The 24516-nt window shown below is 33.4% G+C and overlaps 2 protein-coding genes and 1 long non-coding RNA gene across 3 annotated transcripts; all 3 read left to right on the forward strand.

Annotated features, from left to right (window-relative positions):
* Positions 1–718: 718 nt before the first annotated feature.
* Positions 719–1885, forward strand: LOC142629973 (ADP-ribosylation factor 2-like). Its single transcript, XM_075804032.1, has 4 exons — positions 719–875; positions 1215–1333; positions 1481–1562; positions 1653–1885. The coding sequence occupies exons 1-4, from the start codon at positions 741–743 to the stop codon at positions 1656–1658; spliced, it is 342 nt and encodes a 113-aa protein (XP_075660147.1). The 5' UTR covers positions 719–740; the 3' UTR covers positions 1659–1885.
* Positions 1886–4202: 2317 nt separating this feature from the next.
* Positions 4203–6468, forward strand: LOC142629972 (uncharacterized). The gene has a single exon (XM_075804031.1). The coding sequence runs from the start codon at positions 4305–4307 to the stop codon at positions 6102–6104; it is 1800 nt and encodes a 599-aa protein (XP_075660146.1). The 5' UTR covers positions 4203–4304; the 3' UTR covers positions 6105–6468.
* A 337-nt stretch (positions 6469–6805) lies between these two features.
* Positions 6806–9565, forward strand: LOC142629976 (uncharacterized). The gene is made up of 4 exons (XR_012843180.1): positions 6806–7967; positions 8230–8484; positions 8909–9222; positions 9321–9565. It is a non-coding gene; the product is annotated as an uncharacterized LOC142629976 (long non-coding RNA).
* The last annotated feature ends 14951 nt before the right edge of the window (positions 9566–24516 follow it).

A 24516-nucleotide genomic window follows, 5' to 3' on the forward strand; every position in this document is an offset into this window, starting at 1 on the left:
TAGATATTGAACCATTAGCACACAACAAATTCATAAGCTACATCTACTAGCTACCTTCTGATTCAGTTTTTCCTTGTCTATTTAAGGAAAAGCTATTCAGCTTGTGGCAGACATTTCAGACAAGTATCTGATAACTTGTGTTTAGTTGCTGTTGGTTATTATGTGCATATGTCTGGCCTTGTACTAATTAGATGCTTGTCCATTAGCATGCATCATAAAAATAATGTATGTACATTATTTTGAGCCACCTTGCCTTTCAGTTTCTTCCTTAGTTTTAAGAGGAAGTATGTTTTTGTGTTAGGCATGTGTAGTCATTCATGATTTATGTGCTTATTGACGGTCTTGTGCTGATTAGTTATTCCATCAGCACATAACATATTCATAAGCTACATTGAATGCCATATTGTATTTTCAGTTTTTCCTTATTCTATGTGAGGACAGCTATTCCTGTTGTGGCGTACATCGTACATAATCTATACACACGACTCTCTATATATGTATGTATGTATGTGTGTATGTATACATACATACATATGCAATTAGGCATGTGTATACTTGAATGCTTTTATGTTTGTATCATGCATTAGTTGGTTAACATAGGTACTTTTCACACTTTGAAAATGGCATGCTTATGGGTGATCTATTGTTATTAATATGTTGTTGGTGATACACCAAGTTAAATTTATTGAGCGCTATACTTTCCCTTAGGCATTATTGTCTGTCCATTTTCTAAGTCTTGTATGGTGCATGTACAGATTCGACCTTTGTGGAGACATTACTTCCAAAACACTCAAGGGCTTATCTTCGTGGTTGATAGCAATGACCGTGACCGTGTGGTTGAGGCTAGGGATGAGCTGCATCGGATGTTGAATGAGGTAACTAAAGGCTCCATCTTGTTATAAACTGAGTGGAACCTGTAATGTTTTAGTTTAGTTAGATCTTGGAAAGGTTATTGATTTTTTTATGTTATTAGCCTATTAGAAACTAACACAATTAAATATAATTAACAATTCACATAATTAGTTGGATCATTTTATTACTGACATTTCTTTGTAATACTGTTAGTCTCTGCTGTATTCTAATTCAACTGTTTTGGTATTAATAACATGTATACGCCTTGTACATCTTACTGCCAATAGCTCATTTTACTTACCATCTGTGAGTTTTGTTTAAAATTTTCTTGTGCATAATAATATTGCTGGTTGAATGCCTAGGATGAATTGAGGGAGGCTGTGCTGCTTGTATTTGCAAACAAGCAGGATCTTCCAAATGCCATGAATGCCGCTGAAATAACTGATAAGCTTGGTCTTCATTCCCTCCGTCAACGCCACTGGTATATTAACACAGACACACACACACACACACACACACACACACTCCCTCTCTCTCTCTCTCTCTCTCTCTCTCTCTCATGTTTTACCCTATGCATAGGAAATTTGGTATCCACTGATTGGGGCCATTACTTTGGGTTCTATTTCAGGTATATCCAGAGCACATGTGCCACTTCAGGGGAAGGGCTGTACGAGGGACTAGACTGGCTTTCCAACAATATTGCTAACAAGGTTAGGCTCTAGTGCTGCATGCAACGTAAGTGATAATCTTCGATGTGGTTATGGGCTGGTTTATTAATATTTTCTCTTTGGTTTTTGCAGGCTTAGGAGATCCGTAAATCATCATTTACTTTTTTGGGCTGCAATCTCTGTCAAAAGGGATTTTGTCGTTATGTGGTGTTTATGCATTTTACATTTGATATTGTCTTGAGAATGTATCTGTTTGTTTAGATCATTGTTACAATATGATAGAAATTGACATTTGCCTTGTAGATTCTAAATAATTCATGATTTACAGTTCATAGATATGATTAAACCTTGCTTATTTTGAGATACCCTTGCTTTTGGTTCTCCTTCAATGGATATGGTTGTAATAGTTTCTCCTCCCCCTAATTCTCATTTATGATTAAAAGGTCAATCCTCCTATGTGGTGAAGTTGCATGGGTACTCGAAGATCCATTGACGATAATCTTACGTGTCACCAATCTCTTTGTTTGGAATATCTTTGTTTGGAATAGTGGTAGTAAGTGGTACTTCAGTTTCTAGGGCTTGATTATGGGACGCATTCAAAAAGTTGTTGAAACTTAATCTATAACCATCAGGATTTTGGTTAAATGCCCAAAGATTTTGTTGTTGAAGCTTTAATAGATTAACAAGTGATTGGTTACATCTCAATAGCTGGGGGTCTTCATGAAATTTCAGATAAAAGGAATTGTATTCCAACTGTGGGGAGAGCTTCTTGTATACAGCAACCACAACAATTTGTTAATATTTGCACTTGCTTTTAGTACTTGAGGCCAAGTAAATTTTGAATGCGCATCACATCTTAAGTTAGAGCTCTGATATTTGCATCACTTTGCTCAACATTGCATTGTTGAGCAAAGTTGTTGAATTGGTGAACCAATATGCCACACTTTGAGAAGGCCAGAAGGGTCACCCATTTAGAGTTCAGATACCTGCATCACTTGGTGTTGAAAGAGATTCATCTCTCATCATTGTTGCTTATGGTACATGAATTTGACCAATATCCAAGTTGAAGCCTACGAATTTTTTTTTGTTTTTTTTGGGCTGTAGGCCACGAAGTTTTGACCATCTGGTGTTGATAGCTTATATTGTTGAACTTTTTATTTTGTTTTATTTACTTATTCTTTGTTTAGTGTAATATATTACTGTGAGACACTGAAGCTTATAATGACACCTCTCCCATCTTTAGTTTCTAACACCTTTAGTTTCTAACAATTCCGCTAAACTACAATCAAGTATAACAACTCCACTCAATAAAACACTGTTAATTTACTTTTCAAACCTTAGAGTCTTGGATGTCTTTTATTTAAATTTTTATGGTCAAATTTTTTTAATTTAAATCTTAAAATACATATTATTTAGTTAAGAGTATTGTAATTTAATTGGTTAACACCATTTTTTTCATGACAATTAGAAAAATTGTGAAAAAAGGTTTAAATAAAATGTTTTTAGAAACTTCGATATCTAAATAAAACATTTTGGAAGTTATAAGATTTAAATGAATCACGCCCAAATCAACTAAGTTGAAATTACATTAGGATCTTAGTATATTATATTTTCTAGAAATAGTAGAATAAAAGATTTTTGAGTTTCATATACAAATATAATAATGATAAATGTCTATAAATAACTATAATTATCTTTAAATTTCTATTTAGACTAAGAGAAAAAATAATAGAGATTAAAACTTCTATTATGTTAAATTCACTCATGTGGTTGCATTAATCGATAACTTACACAGTTCAATTTATTTATTCTTGGGAGAAGATAACACATTTTGTATTGTATTGGCCAATGCAATTACATAGATGAATTTAATTCAAGAACCTAAGGTATAGAATCCTAATAAATGTAAGGAATTATGCTTAAATTTTGCTCTTAAAATATTATGCATTTATTGGGGAAGTTTTGTTGTACAATTATTGATTTAAAGAAAATTTGTTAGAAATTATCAGAACTTTGAAACAAATAAATAGTTTAAAGTTGATTGAGTTTGATTGAATGCACTGTGATTAAGAGTACTCAATTTTAGAAAAAAGTAAATAGTATTAAATAATATCATATCAATTATATCAAATTTCAATAAATGAGAGTAGTGATCGAATTGTAATATGATTAAATTTTGATACTGTTTGACGCTTGATGCCGTATCTTCTCCAGCTTTAGGGTGATGCCAAGTGGATGTTGGTGTAAGGTTTTATTAAAAATTTTCCTAAAAACTTTTATCTTAGGGAAATGACTTATTTTATTCCATTCTAAATAATTTTATATAAATTTTAACAAAAAAAATTTATATAGAGTATTGCTATATATATAATATTTTCACAACAAATTTTAAGGCATGTTGTTACTTGTTTTAATTTCAAATTTCAACCCCACAACGTTGAACATAGTAGGAGTATTTCTCTTCTAGATATATTTTTTTGAGAAGATTTTAGATATATATATATATATATATATATATATTTTTTTTTTTTTTTTGTTGTTGAGAAACTTAGATACTTAATTTGATTTTATTATTTCAAAAATTCTTAAAATGTTTTAAAATTAGAAACTCAAAAGAAAAGAAATAAGAGAAAAGAAGCCATTCTCTCGCTCTCTGGCAGCTGTGGTAAACTGTTACTGCGTACTCTCTCTCTCAATCTTCAAACTCATCGCTTCCATCTCTGACTGCAGCGAAACCCGATCCGAATTTTTAGCTGGAACCCGAATAATCTTCAGTGAAGGGAAATGGGTACGCTTCGTGCTTCCTATCCTTTCATTATTGTTCCATTTCCATTTCATGCTTTTTCTTCTTCTTCTTCTTCTTCTTCTTCTTCTTCTACTCGTACTCGAAGTTGTGATAGAAAAAACTCTAATCGGTATCAGTTGTTGAAATCCATGAGAGATGAGTGTAAATGTGGAAGCTTTAGGAATGTTGATGATGCGTTAGACATGTTTGATAAAATGCTTCACATGCGCCCTTTGCCTACCATTGTGGACTTTAATCACATTTTGGGTGCCATTACAAGAATGAAGCATTACCCAGTAGTCATTACTCTATTTAAACAAATGGGCTCGTCTGGAATTGCTCCCAGTCGTCCGACTCTCAATACTTTGATTAATTGCTTCTGCCATTTGAACCGGGTAGATTTTGGGTTCTCTGTCTTAGCAACAATTTTGAAACTTGGTTATCACCCAGATGCTATTACTCTAAACACCCTTGTCAAGGGTCTCTGTCTTCAAGGTAACATTGCTGGAGCTATGAAGTTGGTAGAAGATATGGAGAAGAAAGGGTATCAACCTGATGCATTTACTTGTGGAACGATACTAAATGCTCTGTGTAAGATTGGTAAGACTGATATGGCTATTGGGTTGCTCAGGAAATTGGAAGAAGGAGATTTTGAGCTTAAATTAGGGGTGTATAACACAATCATTGATAGTTTATGTAAGGATAGGTTGGTTACTGAGGCCTTGAACCTTTTGACTGAAATGATGAGTAAAGGCATTCAGCCGGACCTTATCACTTACAATTCCTTAATTCGAGGCCTATGCAATTTTGGTAGGTGGAGAGAAGCTACTACTTTGTTGAACGAGATGGCACAGAGGAAGATCGTGCCAAGTGTGAGGACCTTTAACATATTGGTGGACACATTTTGCAAAGAGGGGATGTTGATAGAGGCGAAAAAAGTTTTTGATATGATGATTCAAAGAGGTATTGATCCTGACATAGTCTCTTATAATTCTTTAATTGATGGATACTGTTTGCAAAGTAAATTGAACAATGCCATTGAAGCATTGAACATGATGGTTGAGAGGGGTTGTTCACCTAATGTTGTTAGCTATAGCACATTGATTAATGGATTTTGTAAAAATAAAAGAATTGATGAGGCAATGAATCTCTTTAATGAAATGTCCAACAAGGGAGTAACTCCTGATGTTGTGACTTACAGCACTCTTATAGGTGGGTTTTTTCGAGTGGAGAGACACAAGGCTGCTCTAGAACTATTCCATAAGATGCAGGCTTGTGGCCAACCTCCAGATCCCCAAACTTATGCTGTCTTGTTGGATGGCTTGTGTAAGAATGGACAAGTTGTTGAGGCAATAAAAGTGTTTCATGAGATGGAAGACAAAACGTTGGGCAACAATATTGTGATTTATAACATTTTGATTGACGGTTTGTGTAATGTCGGGAATCTTACAGTTGCAAGAGAACTCTTTTATAGTCTACCTGCAAAAGGATTGCAACCCAACGTTCGAACTTACACCATAATGCTCAAAGGGCTTTGCAAAGAGGGATTGATAGAAGAAGCAAGTGAGATATTTGAGAAAATGGATGGGAGCGGTTGTTCACCTAACGATCGCACATACAACACAATAATCCAAGGGTTACTGCAACACAATGAGACATCAAAGGCAATGAAATATCTCAAAATAATGGTTGACAAGGGTTTTTCAGCAAATGCGATAGTTGCAAGCATGTTGGTTGACTTGCTGTCATCTAATCAAGTAGATAAGAACATTCAAGAATGGCTTCACAAGTTTGTGTGAAGGTTTTTTAGCTTCTCCAGATCAAGGGCAAGCTTCATATTTTTACCCATTGCTTGTCAATCTATAAGTGACGTGTATTTTCTTTTAGTAAAATTTATATTTTTTACAAGATGAACTTTCTCGTCATTTATATGTGCAAGATTGTTTGTTGTATCTTTTGATGAGATTTAATTGTGCACTTGTGTTGCTGCTTTCAACCTACTTTCATGGATAGTTATTTCAATTTTGTCAAATGTAAAGTTAATGCTAAATATATTTGTTCTAAAGTTTGGCCTTCTTTGTGGTCATACATCCATTAGCAAGTGGAATTAACATTAATAAATGTTTCCTCGAATAAAATTAAGTGTTGGAGTTGCATGTTAAATGTTATTCAATAAAAATATATATTACACTTAAATGCAAGGTGTAGCGAATACCTGACTTCTATTTCTAGGCTGAATTTGTCTTAGTTTCACATGCTTTCTTGAAATTTATTGACACCAGACGCGGGAGTTGGAACCAATTTAGATTTGTGTAGTTCGAAACCCTTTTGAACTTAATGAAGAAGATTTGCAACTTTGGTTGCATTATGGTGCAAAAATAACTTGATGATTTGGTTTTTTTTTCTTTTTTTCTTTGATAAGATAACTTGATGATTTGGTGATCATAAAATCCAATGTTTGATGTTGTGGATGCTTAAACAAGTGTATGAAAGAAGAAATTCAATTTTATTTTTGGCATAAAATGGGCTGACATATGAGCTTGACTAGTGGTAGATCATATTTACTAATTTTAGTTTGTTATTTTGTGGAACTAATGAGACATTTGTAAAGATTTAAGGAATACTTGTTGCTTAGTTATTTGTGCAATCCATTTGTTCATGACTTTTTTCCCCCAAAATTCTTCATTAATGAATTCTATTTGTGCATTTGGGTACTTTGTCCCAGACTTGGGGTATGTACATTGTGAAGTTCTTTAGGAAGCTAGAGGAATTTATTATGAATGTGTTTTCTTATGTACTTATAAAAGAAAATAGTGTCTTCTTATGTAGATGATTTGTGTGGTGATTAATTTGCTAGTGATCCTTTCTTTTTGGTTTCTGGGTTATGTAGAATTGGTGGTACAGATTTAAGGGTTCTGGGGTTTTGAAGTTTATAAGGGTATCTTAATTAGGATATAGAAAAGAATTATGATGTTTTGTTTGATTCATGATTGAAGGCAATGTCAAATTACCCATCATCTAAGTCACATTTTTGTAGTTTTAATGCCTCCGTGATTATATAGGAACCTATTTCAATGTCCTTTTGCAATTATGTGTTTAAAGAATTTTTAATTTTATTTTCCAAAAAAAAGGGGAAAAAGAAGCATCGTTGAGGACCTGTGATCCCTCAACCCATCTGAAGATCTCTCTTCCAGATCTGATTTTCTGCCAAGATTCAGGTCCTCCATAAGTCCTTTTTTCTTCTGCCTTACTAAGGTATTGGAACCAACCATCTGCTACCCTCTTTGCCTTTGGGCTCCAGCTCAATTGAATTTCATGAAAATTCCTTCAAAACCCAGTCCATAGCAAGTAAATCTCTTTCACTACTTATCCAAAAAAAAAAACAAACACAGTATGAAACTAAAGCAAATGCTTCAAGCAGGATTAAGATGAAAGAATCAATGGTATTTTTTTTTTCTTTTGGTTAAATCTTATATATATGGAGCTTTGTTACTTTTAAAACTTGATTAGTTTCTCCATGACGGCAGTTCAAATGTGCAAAACCTTTTTTTGTTAAAAAAAGATCTTCTTCAAGAGCATGTAAAGCTGCTGGAGTCTGTACACTTGTATTGGAAAGACATAGTGATGGAGTTGCTTCTGTTGGTGTCATCAAATGAAAAAAGGTATAATATATTGGGATTAATCATCTCTTAATCATATTAAAATGTTGTACCAAGTCGAATCTCTCTGGCCTCAATTGTTCTATAAAATTCTAGTGTCTGAAGTGGTGTAGTAATAACATTATACTCTCTTCTTTTTGTATCCTACTTGGTGGCTGAGGTGGCATGCACTATTTGATTGTTGGTTGATGCTTCTTTCCAATGGTTAATGTTTCAGTAGTCACTTCTTTGTGCTATCAATTTTTATATTGTTCTATATGTACAGGTGCTAAAGGTTAAAAGTGACTACTGCTTCAAAATATCACACCGTGAGGCTATGGAAGGCAATTGGAAAAGGTGGAAAAAGAAAAAGCTACAGTTGGTAGTTAGATTAATTTCCTGACTAAATAATAGTCAACTTTTGTGGAGACCTTTTACTCAAGGTGGAGAAATTACTACCAAAGGATGCTTTTCATGGTTGATAGCAATGACCATGACAATGGTTGAGGCCAGGCATAATCTGCACTGGATGTTGAATGAGGTAATTAAAGGTTCCATCCTGATATCAGCTCAATGAACGTATAATATGTTAATTTAGGTATGCAGCCTTAAAAGGAAATAAAAATTTAATCTTTGAAAAGTTGATTGTATTCTTACATTACTCTTCTACTAGAAACCTAGGGTGCACGGACATGGGTATGGGTATTATATGGTGACATGAGCAATTTTTTTAAAATTATAACATGATATGGCAGATAGAACACTATTATGAGACAGGTACGACACAGATATGACATTGGTACGGGACTCCAAATGAAGTGTCCGTGCTTCATAAAAACTAATACTATATAAATATAATCAACAATTCTCATATTGAATGAAGTTGGATAATTTTTTGTTGTTGTAAACATTGCTATTGTAATACTGTTACTTTGTGCATAATATAATTCTTGTTGAATGCCTAGGCTGCATTGAGGGATGCATTGCTGCTCGTATTTCCAAACAAGAAGGATCTTCCAAATGCCGTGGATGCCTTTGATAAACTTGTTCTTCAATCCCGGACAATGCCACCACTGGTATATTGATTGACATTCTCTCTCTCTCTCTCTCTCTCTCTCTCTCTCATTTTTAATCCTATGCATGGGAAATTCAATAATATCTACCGATTGGGGCCATTTCTATGGGTTCTATTATAGGTATATCCAGAGAACATGTGCCACTTCTAGGGAATGGCTGTACGAGGGCCTAGATTGGCTTTCCCACAATATTTCTATTTAGGGTAGGCTCTAGTGTTGTATTCAAATTCATTCTTGATAACCTTATGCATTATTATGGACTTATTATTTGAATTTGTCTCTATCTTTTTGGTTCTTGCAGGCTTAGGAGATCAGTAAATATTCAGTAACATTTTTGGGCTACAGTCTCTGTCAAATGGGATGTTAGTGTTGTTATGTGGTGTTCATGCATTTTACATTTGATATTGTCTTAAGAATGTATCTGTTTGTTTAGATCATTGTTACCGTATGAAAGAAATTGACACTTGTAGATTCTAAAAAATTAATGGTTCACAGTTCATAGATATAAACCTTTTTATTTTGGGATCCCCTTGTTTATGGCTTTCCTTTAATGGATATGGTTGAAATATCTTGTCTGCTCCCCTAATTTCCATTTATGATTAAAAGGTTAATTCTCCTATTCCTATATGGTGAATGCTATGGGTACTGGAAGATCCATTTATGTTTATCTTTTGTGAGTCACCAATCTCTTTAGCTAAAATGGGAGTAGTGGTACCTTAGTTTCTAGGGTCTTGATTATGGTATAATTGATCTGATCTTCTTTTCCATATGGATCCTCTTCAATGCATAAATACATTGAAAATGTGGTTGAAACTGAATGCATAACCATCAGGATTTTGGTTAAAACGCCATAGGTATTTGATTGCAGATCTTAATGGATTAACAAGTGGTTGGGTACATCTCAATGGTATGGGTTTTTTATTTTATTTTAATTTTTATAAATAAAATTTCAGATAAAAACTAAAAAGAACTATATCCCAAATGTAAGAAGAGCATGTGTTATATGTCACCCACAACAAAATACCCTGCACTTGCTTTTAGTACTTGAGCGTAGGCACATTTTCATCCACCATATCTAAATGCATTACAACAGATACATTAGCTGTAGGTTGGTCCATTTCCTTTATCATGCATTGTTGAGCAAAGGTTTTGTTGAATAGGTGAATCTTTATGCCATTGCGAAATCCTAAAGAACGGTGACCACCCATTTAGAGCTCACATAATTCCATTACTTTGGTATTGAAATAATTTCTTTCCTCTTTATTGTAGCTCATGGTTAGTACATGACTTCGACCAATATTTAAGTTTAGTATTGATGGTTCAAATTTTGGAAAATGGGTTAAAACACATCTATTTCTTCAACTTTTGGCTTAGTTATTGTTCCATGTTTTTTCTTTTGGAATAATTACACTTTACCCACCTGTGGTTTGCCTCTAATTTGACTTGCCTGCCCGTAGTTTCAATTTTGACACTTTACCCACCCGAGGTTTAATCCGTTACTGCTCCGTAACCCACCTCCCTGTTTGCCGTTACTCTAACACGTTTTCTTTTAAAATCAAAACACAAAATAGATCAAAAAGTTAGGATTTTGAGTTTTTAAAGGCAAATCTAGGAGAAATGTAGCGAAAGGGCAAACTAATCTAAAAATCCAGTTTGGCTTGCAAAAGCAAAATCCATGAACCCAAAAAAGTGAAAAGAGAAATTGAACAACCAGATTTACATGTGTGTGTGTGCACCCTTTCACGTTTACCTTATTTTGATTATAAGAAAAGAAAAGTATTTTTGCGTTTCATACAACACCACCGTACACTTTATTTAAATCTTAAGTCTTATGATCAGCTAGAGTTAATCACTGAAATACTATCCCGATTAGCCGTCAAGTCTCTAGTACGCTTCCTCAGCATTTCCAAACAATGGTATTCCTTAATTAATCGAGGACCCTGACTTCATCAAGTTGCACCTTAATTGCTCCATCGAGACCAACAAAGATCGCACCTTCATCCTCAAGGAACATGACTTCTATCCAACCAATCACTTCTCTGTCCCTTTCCTCGACAACAATAATCAGTTTGGCAAGGCCGTGCAAATTCCCACGCCACTATGCTGTCCAAATTACAAAACCAATATCTTGGACTATTGCCACGGTTTGGTTTGCATTCACCTCTGGCATTTAGAGATAGCAATTTGGAATCCATTGATTAGAAAGTACAAGAAATATAATTGCCAAGTAAACCTAGAGATTATTCTGGTTCTGGAAAGCCCCTTTTTGCGTTCGGCCATGATCCACGTGATGATGATTATAAGGTGGTGAGGATAGTTGAATTTTCTAAAGACAATATGCCGCTATTAAACTTTGAATTCAAGGCATGTAGTCTTGGATCACCGTTGCTAAAAAAACTCAAAACCCTAACTTTTTGATCTGTTTTGTGTTTTGATTGTGAAAGAAAACGTGTTAGAGAAACGGCGGACAAGGAGGTGGGTTACGGAGCAGTAACGGATTGAACCTCAGGTGGGTAAAGTGTCAAAATTTAAACCACGGGTAAGCAAGTCAAATTAAAGGCAAATCACAGGTGGGTACAGTGTAATTATCTCTTTTCTTTTTTTGGAAACCCTTGTTCAGTGTTTTCTAAGGTACCAAGAAAATGTTATTCATTCACCATTTTGAGTTCCTTAATTTATAAATTCTAGTCATTTCAACTAAATGACACCCAACATATCTTCTTTTTTAACTCACTAAATAATAAGAGTAATATACTTGAGAAATTTTATATAACTATATAAATTTAAACAATATCAATATATTATAAACTTGGTGTTCCTGAATTTCCATCCTTCTATAGCAATCCCTTTGTGTTCCAAAAACTAATTCCGAATTGTATTGGGTTTGAACCTTCATTTTATCGAAGGCAAACATAATAAAACCGGAATTGCCTATTAAGTAAATATTACTTTCCATTTAAAGTATGTTCCAATTATTCAAGTTAAGTAATAAAGTAAACTAATCATTTATAAAACCAATTCAAACCTAATCCATAGCCCAAAAACTAGATATGATTAACGAAATATTATCATACCAACTCAATTACAAAGGCTTAACACCATAAAAACTCTAAAAGCTCGGCAAGCGATTTTGTGTATTCAGATTAGATTTTACTAATTTGTTTAAAGTAGATAAAAGCACTGTCATACTTAAAGTGAGGTTATACAAATTTATTGGACTTGTTAGTCCAAGTAACTCCTCATGTTCATTCTCAAAAAAAAAAAAAAAAAAAAAAAACCTAAGGTATAGAATCCTAATAAATGTAAGGAAATATATATGCTTAAATTTTGCTCTTAAAATATTATGCATTTGTTGGGGAAGTTTTGTTGTACAATGATTAATTTAAAGAAAATTTGTTAGAAATTATCAGAACTTTGAAACAGATAAATAGTTTAAAGCTGATTGAGTTTGTTTGAATGCATTGTGATTAAGAGTGCTCAATTTTAGGAAAAAGTAAATAGTATTAAATAATATCATTTTAGTTATATCAAATTTCAATAAATGAGAGTAGTGATAGAATGATAATATAATTAGATTTTGATACTGTTTGACGTTTGATGTGGTATCTTCTCTGGTTTTAGGTGAGTCCGAGTGGATGTTGGTATAAGGTGTATTAAAAATTTTCCTAAATACTTATATTTTAGGAAAATGACTTTTATTTTATTCCATTCTAAATAATTTTATATAATTCCTGAAAAAAAATTTATCTAACTTCTAAAAAAAAAATTATATAGAGTATTATTATATCCACAACATTTTCATAATAAATCTTAAGATAAGTTGTTACTTGTTTTAATTTCAACCCACACCACTGAAGATAGTATTTCTCTTCTAGATATTTTTTTTTTGAGAAGATTTTAGATACTTAATTTGATTATATTTATTTCAAAAATTCTTAAAACTGTTTTAACATTAGAAACTCAAAGAAAAAAGAAAAGAAATAAGAGAAAAGAAGCCATTCTCTCTCTCTCTCTCTCTCTGGCGAACTCAAAATTTGCCATATAGCTTGTTTTTAGGAAAGTAGCATGACCTCTCTTAGACCCATTATGTGGATTTAGCATGTTTTTCTAAAACGGTACTATTCATTTCAGCCAATTTTGCCGTGGTACACTGCCACTGCCACTGGTACTGAGGCTTTGAACCTTTTATCTGAAATGATGGGTAAAGGCATTCAACCGAACCTTGTCACTTACAATTCCTTAATTCAAGGCCTATGCAATTTCAGCCGGTGGAGAGAGGTTACTACTCTAATGAATGAGATGGTGCGAAGGAAGATCATGCCAGATGTGTATACCTTCAATATATTGGTGGACACACTTTGCAAAGAGGGAATGCTGACAGAGGCAAAAGAAGTTTTTGATGTGATGATTGAAAGAAGAATTAGGCCTGACACAATCACTTACAATTCTCTAATAGATGGTTACTGTTTGCAAAACAAAATGGATGATGCAGTCAAAACATTTAATATGATGGATGAGAGGGGTTGTTCACTTGATGTGTTTAGCTATAACATATTAATCCATGGATATTGCAAAAATAAAAGAATTGATGAAGCAAGGAGCCTTTTTGATGAAATGTCCAACAAGAGAGTGGCTCCTAGTGTTGTGACATATAGCACTCTTATAGGTGGGTTTTGTCAAGTAAAGAGACCCCAGGTTGCACTAGTCCTATTTCATAAGATGCAAGCATGTGACCAACTTCCAAGTCTCCAAACCTATGCTATATTGTTGGATGGCCTTTGTAAGAACAAAAAAATTGGGGAGGCATTGGCATTGTTTCAAGAGATGGAAGACAAAAAGTTGGACCACAATATTGTGTTTTACAACATCTTGATTGATAGTATGTGCAATGCCGGGGAACTTACAACTGCAAGAGAAATCTGTAATAGTCTTCTTGCAAAAGGATTGCAACCTAATGTTCGGACTTGCAACATAATGATCAAAGGGTTTTGCAAAGAGGGGCTAATTGATGAAGTGAGTGAGTTGCTAGAGAAAATGGATAGGAACCATTTCTCTCCTGATGATCTAACATATAACACAATAATCCAAGGGTTGCTGCAATAGAATGAGACAACAAAAGCTATGGAACTTATTACGATAATGGTTGATAAGGGTATTTCAGCAAATGCAACCACTGCATCCATGTTTATTGACTTGCTATTTGCAAATCCAGCAGATAAAGCACTTCAAGAATTACTTATTAAGACTTTGCCAGTCAATCTATAAGGTGTATGTATATTTGTTGGAAGTGGTTATTTACTTTTTATGGAGTGATGTTTCTTTTCATATCCATAAGAATGTTGACGGTTGTTTGGGGGCAGAAACAGGGGATAAATAGAAAATAACACCTCGGAGAAGTTTGCATCACACAAACAAAGTTTGCTCAAGGAAAATAACTCCTAAGCATCACACCTAGGGTTCCTTGGCACCATACCTCGGAGAAGTTTGCATCACACAAACAAAGTTTAAAATAAGCTACTGAATTTTATTAATCAAAATATTTTGAAATAACATGACTACAAAAGAGCTTTTATATAGAGACTATAGTTATCCTTTTCCTAGTAGGACTTAGACTCTAAATAACCTATTCCCTAGAATGAATAGGAATACTAATAATAATTAAATAAAAGACTTAACAATATGCAAACATAAAATAAGACTCATGGGCCTTTGGTACGGCCAAGGACAGCTCATTCCAGATTTCTAAAATTACCAAATTGCCCTTATTCTAATAGAACTTAAATTAAAACTGATCTAGCAGCTTCTCAACCTTAAATACTTAATGCTAAAAACTAAATGACCTATCAAAGGTGCTAAGACGGTCTGACATCAAAACTAGACCACAATTCTTGAATTTTTGTATATTTAGTCTTTTTTTTCCTTGAGCTCTTCCTTGTCTTCATCATTCTCCCTTGGTTAGAGAAAACTCGACCTTGAGTTTTGAAATGTTGAAGTAGTACAATTCCTTGCCTTTTGTATAGCAACCTTGACATAGGATAAAAATCTTGTGTGCACAGGTTCTTTCTTTTCGTTGTCGCTTGGAACCATGATGACAGTAAAACATCCTTCTCTCCAATGGGAACATTAAACTTTTCTGAAATTACGAAATCAATAATGGGAACATCCTTAACTTGTTGCACATGTTTAAGTATTGGAATAGGCTTCACGATCTCATTCATCTCTTCTTCCATCATGCTATCTTCTTTTGATTCAAGAGTTTCCTCCATTAAGCTTGTAAGTTGCTGTTTTAAATCATCTTCAAGTTGTCGAGGTGTTTTCGTTTTCTGATTAGACTCTTCTGCTTGTTCTTCTAGTTCCACGGACTTTGCTACGTGTTGATCTGACTGGTGCACTTGCTGTTTAAGGTCCGCTAGTTGCTCATCTGGTTGTTCTACCTGTTTAGCAAATTTTTCTGACTTGTCAGCTTCTTGTTCTAGCTCTTCAACTTCCTTTTGTGGCTGTATAGCTCCTTGTTTTGGAGTTTTAGCAATATTCTTGAGGTTTTTCTGAGTTTCAGCAACATCCTTAGGCTCGACCTCTTGTTTTTGTTTCATTTGTCCTGAACTCATAGGCTTTAATACAATTCTTTCATTATTGAACATAAATTGGTATGTATTATTCTTTTCACAATAATACACATCTTGGTCATAAAGCCAAGGGCAACCTAATAAGATATGTGTCAGAGTCATAGGAATAACATCACACCATATAGAATCATTATATTGCCCACGAGAAATAGGAACCAAGCATCGTTTAGTTACCAAAATAGAAGTGCTATTTATCCACACCACCTTGTATGGTTTTGGATGTGGTTCTGTTGGTAGCTTCAACCTTTCAACAATAGCCTTAGAAACAACATTCATGTCACTGTCACCATCAATAATAAGCATCCGAGCTTCAGTTCCACAACGTACTATGGTCTGAAATATTGAATTACACTTCCAATCCTCCTCTTGATTGGGTGCAGCAAGAATACGCCTAACGACAAAAAGAAGAGACGTGTCTTCTTCTAATTCTAGGAGATCATCAGCCAAAGTAGCCTTATCTTTCAACTCATTAGCAGTATTGACTTTGTAGTCAATATGGACTTTGTAATTTGGCTGCATAGTGGATGCTCTAGGGTCAACCTCTCTCAAAGGTGTTTTCCCAGCTTGGGAAGAAAGTCTTTCTGTAAGGGGTTGCTTCAAACGCTTCTCAATCTTAAAACCTAATTGGAATGCCTCAGCAATTGTGTGAGTTTGTTGTGTAATCATTTGGCTACGAATTTCAAACCTTAATCCTAACTTAAATCGGGCTGAGATTTGTTGTGGATCTTCAATTCCTCTATACCAATTTTTGAGGTCTTCAAATTTGTTCATACACTCAACTACTAACATATTACCTTGCCTAAGAGTAGTGAATTTTTCAAAGATCTCATCTTCATAACCACAGGGCAAGTACTTTTGTTTTAGCTGCTGCTTCATGTCATCCCATCTAACAATTGGAGGCCTTTTATCTAGCACATCGACAATCATACTCTACATCTCTCCACCGGATACGAGCTTGTCCAATAAATTTCATAATAGTAAACGAGCCCTACTCTCATCGGACATGTCATAACCCTCCAAATAAGTTTCCAAAGAAGCAAGCCAATCTGAAAATACATGGGCATCAATTGTTCCAGCAAAATATGGTACTTCTACATGAACCTTCTTCATTGTGTCTCCAGCCTTATTGCGATAATCAAGTCTCTCATAAGGATTTCTATAAGGATCAAACCTATTGCTTAAATTTTTGCTTTTGTTATGTAACTCTTCAAATCTGTCCGCAATTGTATAGATATAGCTCTGCCTTTTTGGATCTATCATGCTTTCATAGTGCTGATTTGGGCTCTGATACCAATTTGATGTAGGACCATTAAGAAGTTTCAGCACTATACTAGGTTTCTTGATGAATTCTTGAATAAGGATTATTGTTTAAGAGTTTAGGTTAGAAAAAGTATGAATGTTGATGGCTGTTTGGGGGCTGAAACAAGGGATAAATAGAAAATTACATAAATAAAACACTAGGCAATCACACCTAGGTCTTCCTAAGCATCACATCTAGGGTTCCTTGGCATCGCCCATTCCAAATTTCTAAAAATTATCAAATTGCCCTTATTCTAATAGAACTTAATTAAAACTGATCCAACAGCTTCTCAACCTAAAATACTTAATGCTAATAACTAAAATGACCTATCAAAGGTGCTAAGAAGGTCCGACATCAAAACTAGACCACAATTCTTGAATCTTTGTATATTTAATCTTCTTTTTCCTTGAGCTCTTCCTTGTCTTCATCAGAATTATACAACAAGGTTTATAAAAGTCATGTTATAGGTTACTGTAAAATCATTATAATGAGATAATTATAGTATCTACACCTTCTAGTACGATTCCAATATTCACGGTTTTGAATATTGTGTGTACTATTAGGAACTAAGTGATGTGCATGTGTGTATGATTGTTTTCTTGTTAGGTTGATTTGGTCTTTGGCTTGTGATTTTGGGAATTTAGGTTGAGATTAAAGATGGGGTTTTCTTTCACCAAGCTTTTCAACTGGCCTTTTTGCCAAGGAGAGCCGTATTCTAATGGTGGGTCTTCACGGGCAAGACTACCATTTTGTAGAAGCTGAAGTTGGGAGAGATTGTCACCACCCTTCCTACCGTTGGTATTCTTTGCTATATTGTTAACATTCTTTTACAAATTCTTTTGTTCCTTAGAACTTTGCAAGTGGCACTTATTTTAATAAAAATTAAATAATATATCCAAACATCTGAAAATATATCTATAATGATTTATGATCAAAAAATATTTTAACTTTTCTCTAGCTAAAATAGATAGAAAAATGCTTAGGTTAACTTTCCTTCGAAAATTCGTTTTTGTTTGGGATTTTTAACAGAACAAGATTCTCTCAAATTATTTGGTTGGATGAATTTGTCATTAGTCCAAGCTCAAGTTGTTGCCCTTAAGTAAATCATTCGAAACTTCATTTATGGTGAAGGTCTATACTTCTAGGAATGACTTGGTTTGGGTGCCATTGGAGTTTCCAAGTAGAAGCAATTGAAGATTTGGCTCTAAAAATAAATTTAACTAGTGTTGTGTACCTCATGTAAGATCCTCATAAGGAATTATTGGATGAGAGAACCATGAAGGAGAACTTTAGTCTCTATGGAGTTTGAAAGGATCTCAACCCAAAACTCAAACTGGCTTGAGGAATGAAGGTGGGACTGGAAAATTGGGTTCCTGACCAAGAGTGCTGAGCAGCACTTTGGTCTCGGATATCAGTGCCAAATGACACTTATGACAATTCCACACCTAAGCTCTGACCTAAAGTGATGTGTGTGTGCTGATTAGCCAATCTTGTTCTGTTAAGCTCTGTATTCCTACAACACCTCCTTGATAGTTGCTAATATGTGTTGGCAAGTTGGGAACACTGTTTTGATGGCTGGAATTGGGTTTTCTCATGTATAGGGATAATTTGGTCCATTTGGGAAGTTAGTTAGGATAAATAGTTGCATGGTTATTTAGCATATGCAAGGGATTAGTTTTTCAACATATAGAAGAACTTGTATGAAGGGTTTTAGTCTTTCAACTTCAAGAATTTGGTTTCATAAGTTCATGCTTTGCTAGTCAACTTATATGGAGTTTCTCTTTTCATGTATATTAGTAGTGAAGATGTGGAAAACCTCAAATTGGTTCTTTAAATCCGTGAGAGATCAATGCAGATCTCAAAGCTTTAGGAATCTTGGTAATGCCTTAGGGTTGTTTGATCAATCGGTTCACATGTACCCTATACCTTTCGTTTTGGATTTTAATTCCTTGTTGTTTACCTATTGGCATGACAATTTAAAGTTTTCTATCTGAGGAAATGAAATAGTAATATAGATATACTACTTAAACACATTGTATTACTTTATTTCACTATGAATGCTGTGCTACCGAGATACCTAAATCAACAAAGATGGTAATGGTTATCAATTCTTAGGTGGATTTATGCTACATCTAGTTGCATGCATTCACTACAAGGTCTGGATTATAAGCACTGTAGTTTTTTTAAAAAAATTACAAAAAATAGAATTCTTCGAGGACTTTTTAGGGTCACTCCTAAAACATTTGATCCATGAACAGGTGTGTTAACGCTGTAGCATGATGATGGCAGTAAAGTTACTATAACAAAGTTTCAATATAAAATATTTGGGGTTTGGATGATGATTGTTAGTTCTACTAGAGGATCATCAAATGAGGACACTCATGCAGCTTTAATACTTTATGCCAATATGCCTGCTAACTTTGGTAGCCGTTGCAATCCTATTGCACATCAACCAGATAGAAAATGGTAGCCCATTAAGTGCCCGTTTGTTTAAGCTTTTAGGGGCTGAAACGCACATTTGTTTAAAAGCTGGACAAAAATTATCGTTTGGTTAAGCAAAAACGCAACTTTTGGGTAAAGTTGCGTTTTGGGTCAAGGCATAAAACGTACAAGCCAATTATGGAGCTCTGGAATTCCATAAACAAAAAGTCCATGTGCGTTCTGAAGTTATCCGTTGGGCTCTTCCGAAAATTACCAAATTACCCTTGATAAATCATCAGTTCTCACGTTGTCCCTCATTCCTCTCATCTCATCTCTCTACTCTGCCCTAAAGCCCTGAAGCTCACTAACGCCTCTCAGCTAAGGAAAAAATTAATAATAACAAATTTTCAAATCCAAACACAAAAAAATTTATAACAAATTCCTAAATTTGCTAAGGAAAAAAATAATAATAACAAATTTCCAAATCCAAACACACAAAAATTTATAACAAATTCCCAAATCAGCTAAGGAAAAAAAAAAAAAAATCCCTTGCAAGTTAGGATTCCTCAAAATGCAAAACAAAAAAACATCAGAATATACCAAAATCTTTCAAATGAAGTTCTGTGGACGAATGAGTTCTTGACGATGGATGATTAATTGGCCATCCCACACAGGGGTTTCTTGCGGTAGCTTTGTAGACGGGTAAGTTCTTGCAGAGAAAAAAAAAAAGAAAAAGAAAGAAAGAGGAAGAGGAGAGCTCTGTGGAATGTTCTTGAGTATGGACGAAGTGGCTGGAGGAAATGGCTGGGAAAAAGAGAGAAAAGAAGGAAAAAAGGAAAAGAGTAATACGTGGGTGGAGGAGAAAAAAAGAGTGGGTAAAAAAAAAGAAAAAAAAAGGAAAAAAGAAGGAAGTGCAGTACGTGTGTGGAGGAAAAAAAAGAGGGAAAGAAATAGGAAAAAAGAAGAAGAAGGAAATGCTATCACAATATTTTCACAATAAATTTTAATATTGAAGAGAAAAAAATAATTTTTATAGAAAGAGAAAAAAATAATTTTAATAGTACGTTCAAATTAAAATTAGTATCAATTTTTATCACAATATTTTCACAATAAATCTTAAGTGGTAAGTTATTATTAGCTAATATTGGTGAGAAAAAAATAATTTTTATAGAAAGAGAAAAAAATAATTTTAATAGTACACTCAAATTAAAATCAGTATCAATTTTTATCACAATATTTTCACAATAAATCTTAAGTGGTAAGTTATTCTTAGCTTAATTAGTGAGAAAATAGTAATTTTTTTTAGAAAGAGAAAAAAAAAATTGTAATAATACGTTCAAATTAAAATCAGTATCAATTATTACAATATTTTCACAATACTTTCACAATAAATCTTAAGTGGTAGCCTGTAGGTTATTATTAGCTAATATTAGTGAGAAAAAATAATTTCACAATATTGATTTAAGTATGAAATAAACTCCCTTATATATACATTGTCCTTTTTTGGTAATTTATCCCTCAAACTGCTACTTTTGTAAGTGCTAGTCAAACACTCAGTTTTTTCAAAAAGCACTTTTTAACAGCTTTTACCAAATACTCAGTTTTTTGAAAATGCACTTTTTCATTATGCACTTTTTGAAAACTCCACATTTTCATTATGTACTTTTATAAAAAGCTGAACCAAACTCACCCTAAAGCATAGTGCGTTTTCTATATACAACTCTATTGATATATGTTACAACATTTCATCTAGATCAAATTGTTTTATGTAGGATGGAAAAACCCTTCATTGGAGGGACCATTTGGGTTTGTCCTTTGTTTTAAGCATCTCATTTCCTGTATTTATTTGTGTTTTTTCTAATAATGTTTGCACTTAGTTTTATTGATACAATGCTTCACATGCACCCTTTCCCTTCCCTAGTGGATTTTTAATCAATTTTTGGGTGGCATTTCAAGAATGAAGCATAACTCTGTAGTCATTAATTTAGATAGAGACATGGAATCATTAGGAATTGCTCCTAATATCTTTGGCAGGAACAGTAGCTGATGGCAATGGTACCTTGGTTTCTAGGCTTGATTATGATGAATTGATCTATTCTTTCCTCCATTGTGGATTATCTTTCAATGTGTGGATACATTCAAATTCTTTTCAGTGTTAGTGAATGCTCAAGTATTTTGTGTACAAATGACTATCTTTCAATGGCATCATGCTTGTGCTTTGAAGCCCATTGGGAATTTGGTGAATGCTTAGGTTTTTAGGGTGCCAGTCTTATATTAAGTAGTTTTGGTTACATCTCTATGGTTAGGGATGTTTATGAAATTTTTCATAAACAAAAGTATGTCCCAAATGTGAGGAGAGCATGTATTATACTGCACCAACAACAATTTTGTAATACCAGCACTTGCTTTTAGTACTTGAGCCCATTGGTGGTTCTCAAGTACGTCCAACATTCATATTCATAGTTTGAAGGTTGGCCTTTTTGTTGTGGGTGCATTGTTAAGCAAAGGTTTTTTTTGGGTAAACAAGTGGACCCTTTTGCCATTTTGTAACGTGGATAGAACTTAGATACAATTTATTAGACGCTGTGTCTTATATTCCCCAATTAAATTCACATACGTGGTTGGCTTAAATTTATTTATCTGTTGGAGAAGATACCAGCTTTTGTGTTGCTTGATCAATGTAATTACATGATTGATTTTAATTAATGAACGGTGAACCTAAGGTATCTAAGGAACAGAAGAATTGTACAGTAAGTTTTGCTCTTAAAACATTATGCAACTATACGGGAAAGTTAAGTAAATGTTGCCAAAGGTGATCACCCAGTTAGAGCTAAGATGGGATAGAACTGCATCACTTTGGTCTCTTAAGGGCTTGAAGACCTGATGTTGATGGCCCACATTGTTGAAAATGTGACAATGACAGCCACTAATGGTTCACATTGTTAGACACCAATTACTATATACTTTGTAAGATTCTCAATGTTTAATAAAGTATCTATAAATGGTTGGATTGGAGCATAATATAGCCCTTAGTCCTGACAATGGTGCAATTGTGCATGGTTTGTGGACTTGGAGATAAAATGCCCTTGTGCTCTCTTAACATTAGCTAACCTGTGCATCCTCCGTTAGATTAATATAATAAATTAACCAATAAAGTTTTTTTTTTCTTTTCATTATAATAGTATTAATTAAGCTCATATATTAGTCAATAAATAAAGCATATTTTTTTAATCAAATGAAAAACAAGAAAAGAGAAAGAAAGAGAAATGTTATGTTCACAAAATTTTTTACGATACTTTTACAAAAAATTCTAATTGATAGATTGTTAGTTGTTACTAGCTATTATTGGTGTACGAAAAAAAGTAATTTTAGTTATGGGTTCCAATCAAAACGAGTAACAACTTAACGTCTAGAATTTGTTGTGAAAATGTTGTAAATATAACATTTTTTTAAAAAAATAAATAAAAAGAGCAATACACAAAAAATTTCTTAGCATTTTTCATAACAATTGAGTTAATAAATTTTAACAAGTTCTTATTTGGGTCCTCTACTAATATTGCTTTTTTAATTATCAGTTACCATTGTCAATTTGCCACACATCAACATGTGTGAAAAGATTTGACAAATTTTTTGTGTCTATACTCTATAGACTTTCTCAACCAAAAAAAAAAAAAAAAAAAAAAAATTCTACATGGTTTATTTTAATTAGTAATTTTTCATCTAAAACAAGATAATAGAGTTTAAGTAAGATTTAAATTTTATATAAAAAAATCATAGTTAAATATATAAAAGGACCCCAATTCATTTTTGCATTAGGCCTCTAAATGCATTAAGCCACCCTTATATGTAATCCCCTCATCTCACACTTAGTAATTTTGAACTCATGACGTTATATATATCATGAGACTTTAAGAACCACTTAGCCAACCCTTTGGGTTGATAGTTACAGTTTGAAATCTATAAGTTTTGTTTTGAACTTTGAAATACTAGGAGGTCTCAGTCATAACTATAGCCTAGACTCTGGAATCCTTTTGTATTATTTTTATATTTTAGCTTATTCACTTATTTTATTAACTCAATTGGAATATTTTGATATTTCCAATTAAAATGTCAAGGTTCAAATCTTCCTCCCACTATCAAATTAAAAAAAAAAAACATTTTTTTAAAGTATGATGATACATTATAATTTTTTTTATCGACTCTAAGCAAATAAATAAATAAACCTTTTAGTAAAAAACTAATCCAAATGAACTACTAAACTTTAAATAGGTGCGGACTTGAATTCTATAAATAACCAAATATTATTGAGATAAGTATCTATGGTGTCTCGTCATAATTAGTTGAATGAAATTTAAAATAGGATTAGTCAAGAGTTTTGTAATTTAATGGTATTTTTCTCTCTTCCTTCTGAGAAGAATTATGGTTAGAATTCACCCTCCTTTGCTTTGTAAATATTAAATTATCAAAAAATTAAAAATAATATAAGATGCAGAGCTGAACACTAATATCCAACAACACCGATAAACAACACAAAATGAGCTATCTGGCTTCAGCATGCTCTTTCCCCTTGTGAAGTCTGGCAGTCTGCAAACACATTTTTACATAACATTACTAGCAACAGGAAACGGAATATTTTTGAAGTAGTAAATATTAAAGATATTGCATTTTAGTATTTATTCTAACAATGATATTAGAAAAAGAGATAATGAATGATCCTACTTCAAGATGCTTCATTAATTGTCAAAGTTGCAATCAATTTTTTAGGTTATAGCCCACCACATCAGTGCACAAGGGCAATCAGAGCTGGAACATAGAGGTGTACATGGCAATGATAACAATTTTTTGCTGTATGTTTTCATATTACCGTCACATTTCACGGCTTCAAACCAAACCTACAAACATGACACACTTATGTGATAGTGTATTTGCTAAAAGCTTCTGAAGAAAGATTTTTCTTTAATGGGTATGAATCATATGAAGCACACTCAATCAAAATCAAGAGAAACAGAAAAATACGTATATGTAATATCTAAGCTTCTGAACACATATAACTACAGCAGCAGATTCCCTGAAGTTACAAAAACACTCATAACTAGTTGCACCCAAATTAGCATTTCTTTCCTAATCTCTGAAACTGTGCATAAGTACAA

Source organism: Castanea sativa, chromosome 3 (assembly GCF_040712315.1).
Source record: "Castanea sativa cultivar Marrone di Chiusa Pesio chromosome 3, ASM4071231v1".
Lineage (NCBI taxonomy): Eukaryota > Viridiplantae > Streptophyta > Magnoliopsida > Fagales > Fagaceae > Castanea > Castanea sativa.